Here is a 15,925-nt window from a genome sequence, read left to right as displayed (position 1 = left end):
TAGGCAGATATCAGTATACATATTTTTTTCGATGGATTTATGATTCATAATGTATGTTATGATTTATTTAACTTATAATATTTTCCACATATCCACCTAATTATTCATGACTATAATAAAATATTTAGTATAAAACAAATAAAGAACTAATAATATATTCTATAGTCCATAGAGAGCAGTGTGATGAGGTATTAAAAATTTTACGACTTTTTAATAAAGCTGTTAAAGTGTAGGTAATCGATAATTCGGTCGGGATGACGTCATCAATCTCGTGGTTTTGACAGCCGTGTTACGTAAGTCTTGATTGGCTGTTAACCTTAAAATATATTCATTCAAGTATATTTGAGTTTATGATGTAGAAGCTCTTGGAAAAGTTTTAAGTTTTTATACGTTTATGAAACAATTGATTTTAGGTTTAGTTTAGTTTACATTTAGTTGGTTACAGACTGAGAGACGGATTTGTGACATGTATTTATTTATAACACAATATACATACATAGAAGTATAATACTACCGTACTGACCCTGTTAGGTTGCAGCAATTTGACATGTTTGATATCTAGAACTGTTCAGTGTTTTTTTTAGTATCGCACACGAAAAAGTTTATGAGAAAACCTGATGTTTTTACTTACTACAGATTATTTTCTGTATCGGAGAGATTAATAAGTGGCTTAATAGTAGCTTTTATCTATAGGAAAATGTGTACGAGCGTAAAGGGATACATTTTATGTACACAAATAAATCATCTTTAAGGATACCTAGTACCTACTAACCCTTAATTGTATTTAATATCCAGGCCTGACCTGTCTACTCATACAAGACGTATGAAGGACTCTGACCACCATTCCGATTGTCTACCTCGGTCCTCGGCAGATCACAATCACTTCGCCGCAGTACAATCACGCACAAAACTGTCTTCAAGCATCCGACAATGAGCATTAACAAAGACACATTGAATAGAAAAGAATTTAAGCCGCGACTGTACATCTTGAAAGTTCTCACAGCCGATGAGAATGCTCTTTACAATCGATATTCAAAAAAAGAACAGCATCGATGTCTCTGTTGTCAACGGACAATTCTTTTGGAGATCAACAACGATTTCGTTCATTCGATTTTGAACTGTATCTTATTAAGATATAAGGTTGAATTTTCTGTGGCAAATTTAAGAATTTTATTGTTCCGTTTCGGTATGAATTGCGTCATCGACTAAAAAGACAAAGCACGAACCGATCGCGTCGCATTGTCGAGCTAATGATGAGCCAAAATATTATTTTTAGAAGGCGTTCGGCTAGCCGCTTTATAAGGTATACAGCGATCGAAGTGCAGATACAATTCGCTTTTATGGGGCCGGTAGCGTGCTTAGTTGTTAACACGCTCGAGTTTTCCGATACGATGTAAGCAGTGATTGTTTGAATCGATACAAACGATTCCTTGTACAATCGATACTGTTATCGAATGTACGGTACTTGAATACGGAACATTATCATTATTATATTTGTATTTTTATTATATTACAACCGTTGAACCGTAAACGAGACCTCCATAGCCTAATCTAATCGATGAACTTTAAAAATCTTTGCTACGCAGTGCAAAAATTTGTGCGCAACAAAAGACATCAACGCGCACCGATTTGTGTTGACATGACAAATAAGAATTTAGATAAAACATTGTTTGTTTTAATAATAGTGTGTGTTTTCATATGTTGGAACATACCTTGTTTTCTAATTAAGTGAAATTACATCTGCCAGTTAAAATAATAAAGTATAATACTATAATATTCGAAATAATAATTTATTGACCACTGCTTTTTACGAGGTGCATTATATTTCAAGAGATTTTTAAATAAAAATTTAAAACTACTTTCATAATCTTTAAGCTATCTTACTCTAGGTATATGTTGATTTTAATTTTATAATTATCATATCTAAGTTTACATAAAAATATCACCTCAAAATATTTAACTCAACAAATAAAAAAAACATAATCAAAAAACTGTCAACGAAATCACACGAAAAGTTCCGTAAATTAGAAAATTAGCAACGCACCAACCCCCATTGTAGTGTGACCATTCATTCAAACAAAAACAACACAACACAAAACGGATTGTTTTTTCAAACAATTTTGAGTAAACATTGTGTGACACTTACTCGTCTCACAATACAACTATGAGCCCCCGTCGTCGCTTACAAAAGATGTCAATTTCGAAAACAATTCCTTCCCTAATATGTTTTGATGTTATTGGTTATTCAGACTGTTATTTCGTTTATTGGTTATTTATAACCGTGACGGTGTGACAAGGAATGTCTGTAAAACTGACAATGGCTTTGTTTCTATTGTATTTTCGCGCGTGTCTCTGGACTGTCCGTTATTATAATTGTATGGGGACAATGTAGCTTATTTTGGAAGTGTTACAAGTGTACGTGTGGTCTCGCAAAGTTTACAGAATTAGGTTTTTCTTTGTAGTTTTAGGGGTTAGTGTTTAGTCCCTAATGTATTTAATTAAGCAGTACATTTGTACTTCATGGTTGTCATGTGTTGTCCTTTTTAGTATTGTCTGTAGTGTGGTGCACATAAATAAATAAAATAAAATAATCCTTAGAACCTAGGCAAGCCTTACATGAATTTCTAATGTTTATTACCATAAAAAATTACGAATAAAGATCTCAAGTAATTTTAGCAGATAATTATCTACTAATATTATCGGGATTGTTGTGCGGAAATAAATACACAAATCAATAAATATCGTATTTACAGAAGAAAACTATCTCGGATGTCTGATTATGTTTTGATTTCTGCTGAATGTAACATGCATATACCATGTAGTAATTGAAGAGAAAAATATCATTTAACTCTCCAGCCTTTCTATCTATCTCCAGAGTCCAGACACAAAAATCACAATAAAAACTCTTTATTGCGAGGTGGAAGAAATACAAACACACAATTCTGCACTTATATTACCTACAAAGAATTAACTATTTCCTTGAAAACTTAAACTCAAATAAGACAAAAAATAAAAACGGGTAAAATGAAGACGCATTCAAATTTTATTTAATTTCACAATTAGATAATAACATAAACAGTCATTAGTAGATTGAAGATGTTAATTGTGAAAAAGTGTGGGCGAGCCATGCTTCGGCACGAACGGGCCGGCTTGATAGGAGCCACGGCTTCACATAAAACCGACGTGAAACAACGCTTGCGATGTGTTTCGTTGTATGAGTGAAATTACCGGAGGCCCAATCACTCCCTTCCAAATCCCAATCCTCAATTTCCCAACAGCCCTTAAATTCGTAACTCCGTGTTTCGGTTGTCCATGAGCGGGGCGATGACTTACCATCTGTCTGCTCATTTACCGACTTATACCATAAAAAATATCTAATATGTCAAATACAAAATAGAGAAAAGTACAGGGTACAACAAAGATGCCTTAGGTATATATTAATTTTTTCTTCATAATCTTATCTAGTTTATAGACAAACATAAATATAGGTAATGAACTCAGTACCTGTTCACATATTTAATGATGTCGGATGTCTGATTATGTTTTGATTTCTGCTGAATGTAACATGCATATACCATGACTGTAGTAATTAAAGACAAAAAATATAATTTAAATCTATCTCCAGAGTCCAGACACAAAAATCACAATAAAAACTCTTTATTGCGAGGTGGAAGAAATACAAACACACAATTCTGCACTTATATTGCCTACTAAAAATTAACTATTTCCTTGAGTTAAACTTAAACTCAAATAAAACAAAAAATAAAGACGGGTTAGATGAAGACGCATTGAAATGTAATTAAGTTTCATAATAAGATAATAACATAAACAGTCATTAGTAGATCGAAGATGTTAATTGTGAAAAGTGTGGGAGAGCCATGCTTCGGCACGAACGGGCCGGCTTGATAGGAGCCACGGCTTCACATAAAACCGACGTGAAATAACGCTTGCGATGTGTTTCGTTGTATGAGTGAAATTACCGGAGGCCCAATCACTCCCTTCCAAATCCCAATCCTCAATTTCCCAATATCAACAGCCCTTAAATTCGTAACTCCGTGTTTCGGTTGTCCATGAGCGGGGCGATGACTTACCATCTGTCTGCTCATTTACCGACTTATACCATAAAAAATATCTAATATCTCAAATACAAAATAGAGAAGAAAGTAAAGGGTAAAACAAAGATGCCTTAGGTATATACATACTTAATTTTTTCTTCATAATCTTATCTAGTCTATTGACAAACATAAAATAAATGTAGGTAAAGAGCTCAGTACCTGTTCACATATTTAAAAATGCCCTTTTATAGTATCAGAATCAAAAAGATATATAGCTTTCTCTAAATAGGAGAACAAAAGTTCATTGTTTGAATAAATTTTATCCATTTTTTGATAATTTATTACTTCGCAACCGTAAACTGCTCCCACGCCCAGTCATTTGAAAAATTAGGCAATGTCTATATAATTGCATGCTAGTAATATTATATGCTAATTCGTTTCATGTAGACAATATTTCTATACGGCAATGTGAGCTAGACATAATAATATCGCAATAACTTCCAAACTTTAATCATAATACCGTGGGATAAACACGTTTGTAGCACTTTAAGTGCCAATTTTATTAAAAATCTACAGCTCCATTATTTCCAAGCAATCCATAAAAGAAAAACCATTTTGTTTAAATATTACCATAGTGACATTAAAATATGACATTCATTCAATATTGTGTATCGATTGTGTAATGTGAAAACATAGGAGGCGGCGCGTACGCCGGTAGCCGCGCGCTTCGAACATAAATAACCGGCCTCGCCGCAAACAACTTGTATTTACGACAATATTATATTTAATACTTGCGCTGTACATGGAGGCTCTAATACGTGGCCAACCTACATAATAACGAGAACGCGCGGAAGGCGTAACCCGGTGGCAACACACCGTCTCGCTCGACGACGCCCCGGGCGCGCGCCTAAGCGAGACGAACAACCACAAATTTATTGAAACGAAAAAAAAAACTTAGCTACTGCACTCCGCGTCGCCTCTACAGAACTAGATACATTTTTCCACGTCTCCGCGTTAGAAAGAGAAACACATGTCTGCCAGCAAGAGTGAGCGGGACGGCTATAGTTTCGCGGGTAGCGCGCGCAGCTAAACGGCCGGTGATGTGGGCGCTGCCGGTGTTGCGCACGCGCAGCTACCTCGCCGCGGTTGAGTTCCACGCTCACGCTGCGTCGCTCGGCTCGCTTAGCCCGTGTGACCTTTACTTGGTGAACTTAGGAAGCGTCGTTCGCTGTGAAACTTCCATTAGAACCCCTCCGTCCCGCGCGACAGTGATTCTTCGGACCTCCAGCGCAGCAGCACCAGCATTGGAGCGAAAGAGATGGCTGGCGGTCGTCGGCGCCGTAGCTAAAGGTATTCGTAGAATGCGTGATCTGTATCGGGCGGGTGGAGGCGGCGCGGGGTGCGGGGACGTTCGGAAGCGGTGGCAGCTCCCATCGACTCCTGGGGTTATTCTTCCTCAGGCCACTGCTGCTCGAGCTACGTACCAAGCGAGCCAGTTTTTTCTGTCCACCGCACCGCACGCCACACACTCGTTAAGCCCGTGCCAACACGAGAAGTCGCCACTAATAAATTACTGTTTTTTACTGCAAACGCAACAGTCACCGCCGCGCAGCCGACTAATTTATACGTAAAAATAAACATTCATCAACAATATCGCAGTTACTATCGCCCGAATACAGTGAGTACTCTGACATTTGTTCTTATATTTGTTGATTCAATCGTAACTTACTTGGTTTTATATCTCGAGCTCTTCTTTCGTGCAATACAGCCAACGTTCTCGCACACCTTTTAAATAAATTTATTTAAATAACCGTGTAACACACGGCATATAAAAATACGATTGACTCAACAAAACCCTATTTATTTCTGTGTTATTTTTAAGTCCTTTTTAGATGAAATATTATAAAAGTTTTAGTTATCATTCATTAATTCATAATCATTCATAATTAGCATTTTCATCACATTCTGCTTGATCATATTATTCATACACTCACACATCCGCGATTCCTGTTTGGTTATCACACATTCACAGTTCTGAGTCTTTAGGTCAGTATTATAAATGTTGATACATTCGCGATAAACATCGCGAGTATTATAATTATAGTTCGGACGGAGTTGGGCTTTACAAATGATAGTTCATAGCACACCACTATTAAATCTCACATTAAATAAAATGAAAACGATAAACTTTATTGAGGAATCTCGAACAATTGTTGTAAAAAATGTTTCCCATCCATAAATGCAGAAGGAGGAATAAAAATATTTGAATAATCGCGGCTATTATCATGTAAATATCGCCTTAGCGCCTCTCGGCGCTTGCGTTACAAAGGACATCGAAAAATATTGTCCTTATTATAGACATTTTTTATAGGAAAATGATGTGCACCCAGCTCTCTATTCAACATACGATAGTGACCATTTTGTATTGATTTATGGTTTATTTTAACAATAAAAGAATGATGGCCGTTGAAAAAAATCTTTAAAAGACATTTTAAGGTAACACTTAAGGCTTTTGTGATCCTCAAAAGTTTTGTATGTTACGCATCATTAGACACACATTTTGACACAATTTAAGATATGTTCCCGTGAGATTTCTTTGCGAAACTCCTTAATTGATGCAAGGAGAAAGATTTAACTTTAAAATGCATTAGGAAGTTGGATTCTCCTTTTTCTATGAAAACAAAAATAGGAAGAATTAAAAAAAAATCTAAAAATCATATAAAACCTTTCACTTCTCGGTAATGCTAGATTGAAATTATAAAAACGGTAATAAAAAATATATCCAATAAAATATCACTTACAATTAATTCATATCATTAAATTAAATTAATAAAAAATCCAAGTCACAATCGACCAACTCATATCTGAAGTATATGAACACGGAAATTCACAATTAAAATAGCAATAACTGCAGATTTATACGTACCCATTGTAAGTACGTCAACTGAAATGAATCTTTGATATTTGCAGTTGATAATTAAACTTTAAATGAACGGTTATAAATAACTATAAAACCGGAGTTTAACTTTAACTTACATTATTGAGTTATTTCTTGTACTTAAATATCAAGTTACTTTTTTGCTGTTATTTGGATAACTTATGATACTTTGTATAAATTAAGTAATTATGTTATATTAAGTTAATATTTGAAAATCCCCAAAACAATATAATAATAAAATTATATTTACTTCTAGTTTTAAATATGGGAAATTCATTGTTGTGAAATTTCATAAGTAATTGAATGATATGGTTTTAGTGAATTAAAATTATGTAACTATCGGTTTCAAATGTAATGCATATTTAGCGTATAATAAACTACTAGTACCTACATAAAAAAATACTGTAACAAGTCATGAAATCTGATATATTCTAGTAGTAGTAGTAGTTAAACTTACTTAAACAAAACGACGAGGCTGTCAAAAGTGAAATAAAATCTAGAAAAAACATTTTCCATTTAAAAACAAAATTAAAAAATAATCTGAATTTAAATTCACAAACTAAAGTAATGTCTATAATTTTAACTTGAATGATGTTATCATGTTGCAAAAAGCTAAATAACTTGTTTACGTGTCAAGTTGAGCCAATTCCTGTAGCTCGGAGCGCCGCCATTTGCATCCATAATTACTTACAATGTCGGCTCTGTAGACCAAGAGCTGGATATTAACTTTGAAGAAGTATTTTGTGAGAGATGAAAATTATTCAATATTCAAAAATGTCTCTCAGTTTAGTGTAGTACACTTTTTGATGAAAATACTAAACCAAAAAATCTTGCAAAATATTACAGAAGTGTATATTTCTTTTCATAATGAGAATATTGTTTATTTAATTTTTCTCACCAAAATCTCAAATTCAATAACCATTTTTCAAAAACTACTAATTCGAGTAATAAAAGTTTACACAAAACCAAAAAATATCGAAAGCAATTTACATTTAACTGCAAACGTGTCATAAAATTATTATCGTATAATATTAATGAAATGTAATATCATAAAATGATATTACAGTTGCGTGATAAATGTAATAAACGTAATATAAAATGGTCGGGCTCCCGGTCTATAGCGTATCGCGGTGGCGGCGAGGCACGCGTTTGCGCACCTTGCCAATTGTGGATCACTCTCAATTACAACAGGCGATAATAATGATAACTTGTTGAATGGACGTTTAAATTGAAATGAATCATATTAATTGATCTGATTTGATAAAATAGTGCTTTGTCAATTACCGACTTCTTTTGTATTTTTTTTTATCATACGTAGATTTTATTAGATAGTTTTATTTAGGTTTAGACGAATAGGTACGCGTCGTTATAAAAAGGAACTCGCAAGATGTTGTTTTGTATAAAAAGATGAGGAGAGGGTAGTCCTATATATTTGGTAAATTAGGCAAGAAATTAAATGTAAAATTCGATTTATTACTAGATTTAATAACTATTCTTAATTATTAATATTTTTAATCGCATATAAGTTCTTGATCCCCAACGCTTAGGTTAATTTTTATAATTTTTACTGTAGTTAATTCAACGACATATAAAAGAGGTTCATTTCAAATGAAAATGTCCCGCTGACATTAAAAAGTGGCCTTTAAATTCGCCACTTGTAGGTGCTTATATTTAAATTTTCAAATATCGAATCCGTAGAACGTTTCGGGAATGTCGAGGACTCACGACGGGGCGCCTGCGCATCGCCACTTTCTTTCAACTTCGCCGAACCACAACGCGTTCGGTTTAGTAGTGATGGACGTATTTAATCGATTCATATGTATAATCGATTATTCTTATTAGGGTTTGAATTAGGGTAATATGTAGATGTTGAATATTTTTTATTTATGAATCGTTAGAAATATTTTCGTAGTAGGAATGTAGGTTTAACATTTTTATTACACGGGCATCGCTTGCGTGTGGATCATTAGTCATTACGATCCTCGAGAATCCTATAAACAATTAACTGATTCAAAATGCAAATTACACACACGGGGACCTCACACACGATCTACATAATGGGATACTAAACAATCGATTTAGTCGATTTGCATTAGTCGATCGATAATACGTTTAGTAACGAACGCCCATCACTATCTTGTTTCAGTACATACAAATAAAAGGCATCCTGTCGCATATGTATAGTACGTATTAACACATTGCCCTGTGTTTACGACCAATGGGGAGGAATAATACAAAGACAATGATTATTTATTATCAGAAACCCTTTTGTCGTAGCTCGCCGACTGAACATTGTAACCATTTATAATCTTTTGATTCTTAAATATTGATCGAGGGTAGTGTTGTGTGGTTAGCTACGATTGTTGCTCACCTTGTGGTATTGTGTAGTTCTTTGTATGGTTTGTGAAAATTGTATAATGTTGGCATTCTAGTTTAAATTAATCGGGAGCCGTTTTTTAATTGAACTTGAGTTATATTTGGGAAAAAGTATTGATCAACATAATCATAGGTATTAAAGCTTTCCATAGACGCTTAATTTTGGTGTGTTTTTCAACCAAATTTCTTGTCTAAACTCATTTGTTGTTCCCTTGTATTCCTCAATTTTCTTTGTTGCGTCTTTTTTACATTACGGTCGTCTTGATAGCCATTAAATTCCAACACTTTATCAAATCAAAGTCTTATATCTATATTCAAAAGTTCACAAACTATCGTGTCAAAGACAAAGCCAACAAAAGCCGATATGTTTATATTTATACATAACAAAACTTCTAAGTTTTAACATAATTTGTTCGGAAAGCAAACTATAGCAAGCAGGATACCATTGTTTGAACGAGATAAAATACAAAAGTTCTCTTGGGTTCCGGTAAATCTTATCTGTCGGGAATCTCGGTTGTAGATAAAGGAATTCCAAGTTAAGAAGTGTTAAATATTAACATATAGCTTCAAGATTACATAAGAAGTTAGGAGTTTAAAGATGTAGAAGGAATGGGAGACGGAGAAGAAGATAGAGTTGTGAATGAATTTAGAAAGGAAAGTAGTGAAGAAGATATAGTGTTTGAAATTAAGGAATTTGAAACGATGGTGTTGATGATGAGTTGAAATATTAGAAGGTAAAACGTAAATCCTGACTTTTAATTGTAGAGGAAGATACTATACAAATGATGATGATGATGATCACTCTAAATGATTTTGTATAGGTAGGTATTAGAGCTAGCTTAATTGTAGAAAATATGGAGCTTGAGTAAACCTTGTGTAAAACGTAGTATGTTCCTTAATATCTAAATTACGCAGCATTATTATCAACAGCCCATCCACAAGGTGGAAAACTAAAAAGAAACAAAACATGCATTATCTTTGAAAGATAAAGGAAATTACTTGCTAACACCACAAGCGTATCTTGAAACAGGACTTAAAATTATCATCAACACATCAACCATAGCACAACCATTGATAGCAATTACAAAGATTACAACAATGCCAATTATAGGTGTTACGTTAAGAATTGATATTCTTTTGTAGGCTTTATCTTTGTTTAAATAGTGGGTGAGGCGAGTAGATAAGGTATCAAGTGTTTGCGCACGAGTTTTTGTAAGCTTTGAAGAATTCCCGACGCGATAACATTGTGGTGTCGTATCGATGCCATTTGTCGGCGATAGAAGTGGGACGATTGTAACATTATTATTGGCTATTATTGATTTCTTGTTATCTACGTTTATTGCTGTTTCTTTTATTTGATTGTGCGTACTGCGAATGCTTTTGTTGGAGAATTGTTTGGTCAAATTATCATTGGGGTATATGAGTTGTGGTTTCTTGGCGTCTTTTGTAGGTGTCTATCGTTCAATTTCAAGAACTTGCTGTTTCACCTCCATAAGAATCTATATTTTGAAATATGTATTGGCTTCTGTATTATTCAAAGATGATCTTAAATAAATCCTTTTTTACGATATCCCTACAAATCTCTGTTCCACCTAGTCATCAAACTACACAGTCTAGCAATCATTAGCACACACAGTTTACTTCACACATAGGAAAATATTTTAAAATATTTCTTTACTTAAACTGTTGGTACATATGACTGTTCTGTTTGACAACGAAATTGTTGACTTTTGTTTAATGTTTTTTTTTGTCGTCAAACTATTTGACACTTCAACGTATATTACGATAACATAGCACTTAGCACGTTCATTCATGAGCGACAAATCCATTGAGTTCGGTTTGTTTGTAAAGGTGGGTTCGCATGGCGCTATTTGCGCGGCTTGACCGCAAACATCCCGTTTGTTAGCGCCACAGGTGACGTCTACCTGACCGCTTTTTGTATTGTGTACACAGCCTTAATGTTACAGTTCGCCTTTGTCCGGTCCGATCAAGTGTTTGTTTGGCGTTTTGTGAAATTGTTTGAAGACGCAGATAGGTATCGATCAGTAAAGTTTCGCCCAACACGTTGATTTCTCTCATAATTTTTCTAAAGGTTTTATTAATAGAGCTGATTAGTGCAGAAAAATCAACTCTTAACGCTACCTCAACAAACCACTGCTGAATTTGAAGCGCTAAATAAAACATCTGTCTAAAAGCGGTCACATGGATCTGATGTAAAATTGCGTAGATACCAACGTCTATAAAAAGGCAATTCGACTCTCCCATATAAATTTAACTGACGATACCCGTTCGGTATTATAATGTGTATGGCCTGTGTAGGCAAGATCGTTTGCATCCCACGAGAAAAACGCTGCGGGCTGTAGAAAGTCCCACCCACACTGATCACAACTCACGCGCCGACCGAAGCGGTGAAAAAAATGAATAATCTTTTTTTAAAATGCGCTTCAACAATTCGCTGCCGTGTTACGCGCTCCGCCCCCCGCCTCCTGATTGGTGAACAGTAGCCGGAATTCATTTTTTCCATGCGCACACGCACTCACGAATATGCGTCTCGAATTGATTAGATCACTTGAATGACATAATTGTATTTTTTATATGAATGTTAATTCTGATTATTTACCTGAGTATTTCGAATTTATCTATATTTGTTAGTAAAATTATTATTCCAGTCAACAGAGATAAGATATGCTCTATGCTTAATTTTTACTACATAATTGAAATAATATACATAAGAAACCAAGCATTATTCTTGATCTTTCAGAATATTTGAAGCAAAATTATCAATTTTCTGTCAACAAATGTTAACAAATAGCTATTTTTTACTTAAAAATACTTTTAAAAGACTAGAGTCATCTAATTTTAATTTTATCACTTAAAATGTCATACCTAGAAGGTGTGTGGAAATCTAAAAGTTCACATGAATTAAATGTTCCATTAATACGTAATATATTACAAATTGCATGATCAGACAACTTAATCTAAAGGTTAGTAGTCCCCAAGGCATCTAAATCACTTAATTGATAGATTCATATGTGAGAACAAACATTTTCGTCAAATGAAATTTATGGGTGCCTGAGAAATCTTAAAATAGTTTTCGATGCTGGGAATCATGTTAGAAGTGAGTTTAGAATTGGAATCTATATCATTATTTGGTTCAAAATTAGGCTCGTCCTCAATCGGAGGAGTTTTGAAAACTATGACATATAAATATTTAAGAAGGGAGAATCATAAGGATTGAAACGTGTAACTTGAATAAAGTAAGGTAAAGTCACATTACATCAACAGCCTATAAGTAACCACTGCTGGCCAATGGATCAGCCAGTGGCCACTGCTGGCCAAAGCCCTCTGTTCACACGGAGGTTTGACAATTAATTACCATGCTTGTTCAATGCGGGTTGCCGATTTCAAACTTATAACAAGAAATTACAAGCCAAGTTTTCTGGATTCACGATGTTTTCTTTCACCGTTTGTCTGTTGAATAATAAGGTAGAGTGTTTATTTACACTTTATTTTGATAAATAAGTAAAAAAAAGAATTTTGTCGCAACAGTCTAAAAGCTACATTGCCTGTCTTATAGCAAAATTCATTAGTTGTAGTAATAAAAAACAATTTTAACAAAAAAAAACCGACTTCAAAAAATAAATATTCCAAAACAAATTAATATGCACTAAAAAGTAAAAGAAATAATTGCGTATTTTTCAACAACTTAATAGATCAACTAACTTTACTAACTCATCACACACATTATAATGTAAGTAGGTACAATTATTGTTATTTCTGGAGTCGGTGTCAGCCAACTAAGATAGGTTTGTTATTTACCTATTATCACAACAAAACATTGCAGTTTTACACCAGTTGTAAGAAGGTACTCAACCACCACTCCGCCCGTGCCGTGCCCGTGCCGTGCTAGTTGTTGGCGTTTCCTAGGCTGACACCGACTCCAAAAATAACAATAATTGTACCTACTTACATTATAATGTGTGTGATGAGTTAGTAAAGTTAGTTGATCTATTAAGTTGTTGAAAAATACGCAATTATTTCTTTTACTTTTTAGTGCATATTAATTTGTTTTGGAATATTTATTTTTTGAAGTCGGTTTTTTTTTTGTTAAAATTGTTTTTTATTTCTTAATTTTTAGTGAATAAGTATACTCAAATAAGTTATTTGAGTATGGGTCGACCTATTAAACGCGCTGCTCATATGAGACAGTGCCGTGTAAATGAATAATATTAATATCTATCCATATTGACGCAGAATTACATTATTTTCAAATGTATATTAACTTGATACCCTTACTTATGATCTGCCGAGCCGACAGCTAACAGTAACCTGTTCATAAGCTACATACATAGTCAGTTGTCAAACACACAAACAGATTAGATACCCACATAGGTATACAGTCATGTAACTCAGACAGCACATCAAGCTACCCATCATTCTATACCAGATATGCTACTATCTGTCCTGAATTTTATGGCTACTGAGAAAGATAAGCTAGTATGCATCACTTCAACGTAAACGCGGAGCTCATTCTGCTCATTTTTAAGGAGTTCCCTGGATTATCTTCCACATTTATGGTCAGACTTTAAAAACAATTATATGGAACCACACTGCCATCGTACTCTTTCCAATACAAAAAGAATTTCTCAAATCGGACTATAACTGCCAGAGATATGCATTTGTCAAACACAAACAGATATAGGTACCTACATACACATGTAAATCAGACAGCACATCAAGCTACCCATCATTCTATACCAGATATGCTACTATCTGTCCTGTAATTGTATGGTTACTCAGAAAGATAAGCTAATATACATCACTTAAACTCAAACGCAGAGCATATTCTGTTCATTTTTGAGGAGTTCCCTGGATTATCTTCCACATTTATGGTCAGACTTTAAAAATTTTTTTATGGGACCACACGGACATCGTACTCTTTCAAACACAAAAAGAATTTCTCAAATCGGTCTATAACTGACGGAGATATCGATTAACATACATAAAAAAAAAAAAAAAAATACGGTCGAATTGAGAACCTCCTCCTTTTTTTGAAGTCGGTTAAAAAGAAGCTTCACTTTTCTACACCAACACATACATGAAAATATTTACATTTTCGTCAAAAATGTTATCACCCCTCGCTATTAAAATTAAACACAACACAAAATCAAAGATTAAAATTAAAACGCAAGAACATCCCACGCCGTTCGTTTCTTCTATATAAAGCGAGGTTTTTACCTACACCCATTGATTGGCTACCGCGTAAACCAGTAGCCGGCAGGCATATACATTATGTGTATCGTTTGCGTGTATTTATTTAGCTACCGGGCACGCCTTCTGTGAGGGATCGAGAGGACCGTGGCAACGCTATGTTGTACGTTTTATGTATTAGTCTGTGTACCGTTTTGTAGTTAAGGGGTGTTCATTTTTGTTGGAGGGGTTGTACGTAGTGATTTGGTTTTGAAGAATTAAATAAGATATAAAATGTTGTTCTGTTAATGATATAGAAAATTTAACCTGGCTTAAGAACGGCATATGCATAGTTAGCAGAAGATTTGCAGTCAATACAATTATCGACCAACAGTCAAGGACTTGAAGAAGGTCGATAATTTAGAAATGTTTAAACTCAAACTTAAAACAACAACTTTTTTGTTTTTATTTTCATTCAGGTACAGAGAAAAATGGTCTTTAAATATTAATTAACAGAGTTCAATCATTTGTAAAATTAGTAAGACAACAAGTTAATCCACTAACTACGTGGTCAGTGCCCAGACATAGGGGATATAGCCTGGGCAACCGCCGGAGGCTATCCGACCGAAACCCAATATATCAGCGAGCGTACTTCGTTGCACAGAGACTGGGAGTTGAGTGGAGTTGTGTTTGGTGTTATATTTTTTTGAAGACTAGTGTATAGGTGGTTACGTAGGGTTGAAATATTTTTGATTGTTGTTATTTGGTTTGTTATTATAAAATGGTGGAGTCTTAAAATGGAATGAGTCTGGATTTTGATAGGAAACTTGGTAAAATACTTTTTTCTTTTGAGTGATGTTTTGATAGGCAACTTTGTAAAATACATTTTTCTTTTGGTATATTTCAAAAAACTCTTTCGTTGTGTACTTAAGTTGTCTTTACCTTTAATTTGGTGAAATGGTAAAAGTTCTTTCGATTCTGTACTCTCGATTTTCTGAATTGTGCCAACCAGTTTCAATATCTCATTTGGGTTAGGTATATTAATACACATTTCTCATAACGATGCCGAAAATTCGAAAACTATTAAAGTGCCTTAATAAAAAAAAGTTCACAGACAGTTCCTTAACACATTCAATCACATTCACAAGAAAATAAACGCTGTACTTAAAGTTACAGCATTAAAAAACAAAAGTTTTAAACACAGATTACCCTCTCCACAGACGGCTCTGTTCTCTGTCCATCGCATACCTTTCCTGTGGGAACGTGCAGGACATAAACTGTTTTGTTATTTCTACCTACTCTCTCAATTTGTATATTATAATTTGACCGCACTGTGCTTGAATATCAATCCTTGTTATTACTGTTA

The 15,925-nt window shown here is 34.2% G+C and overlaps 1 protein-coding gene across 3 annotated transcripts in view; it reads left to right on the top strand.

Annotated features, from left to right (window-relative positions):
• The first annotated feature begins 4,595 nt into the window (after positions 1-4,595).
• Positions 4,596-15,925, top strand: part of LOC118272116 (protein drumstick) — a 30,604-nt gene continuing 19,274 nt past the window's right edge. The window contains exon 1 of one of the 3 annotated variants that reach the window (XM_035588460.2): positions 4,596-5,405. In XM_035588460.2, coding sequence (XP_035444353.1) covers positions 5,156-5,405 — 250 coding nt within the window. In that variant the 5' untranslated portion in view covers positions 4,596-5,155. Of the gene's footprint in view, positions 5,406-5,478; positions 5,734-15,925 lie in introns of those variants that run through there. The other 2 variants (XM_035588465.2, XM_035588462.2) reach the window with 2 other exon arrangements.

This window comes from Spodoptera frugiperda, chromosome 5 (genome assembly GCF_023101765.2).
Source record: "Spodoptera frugiperda isolate SF20-4 chromosome 5, AGI-APGP_CSIRO_Sfru_2.0, whole genome shotgun sequence".
NCBI classification, from domain to species: Eukaryota; Metazoa; Arthropoda; class Insecta; order Lepidoptera; family Noctuidae; genus Spodoptera; species Spodoptera frugiperda.
The sequence above is the reverse complement of the archived record's forward strand: the minus strand, read 5'-3'. Positions and strand labels throughout refer to the sequence as shown.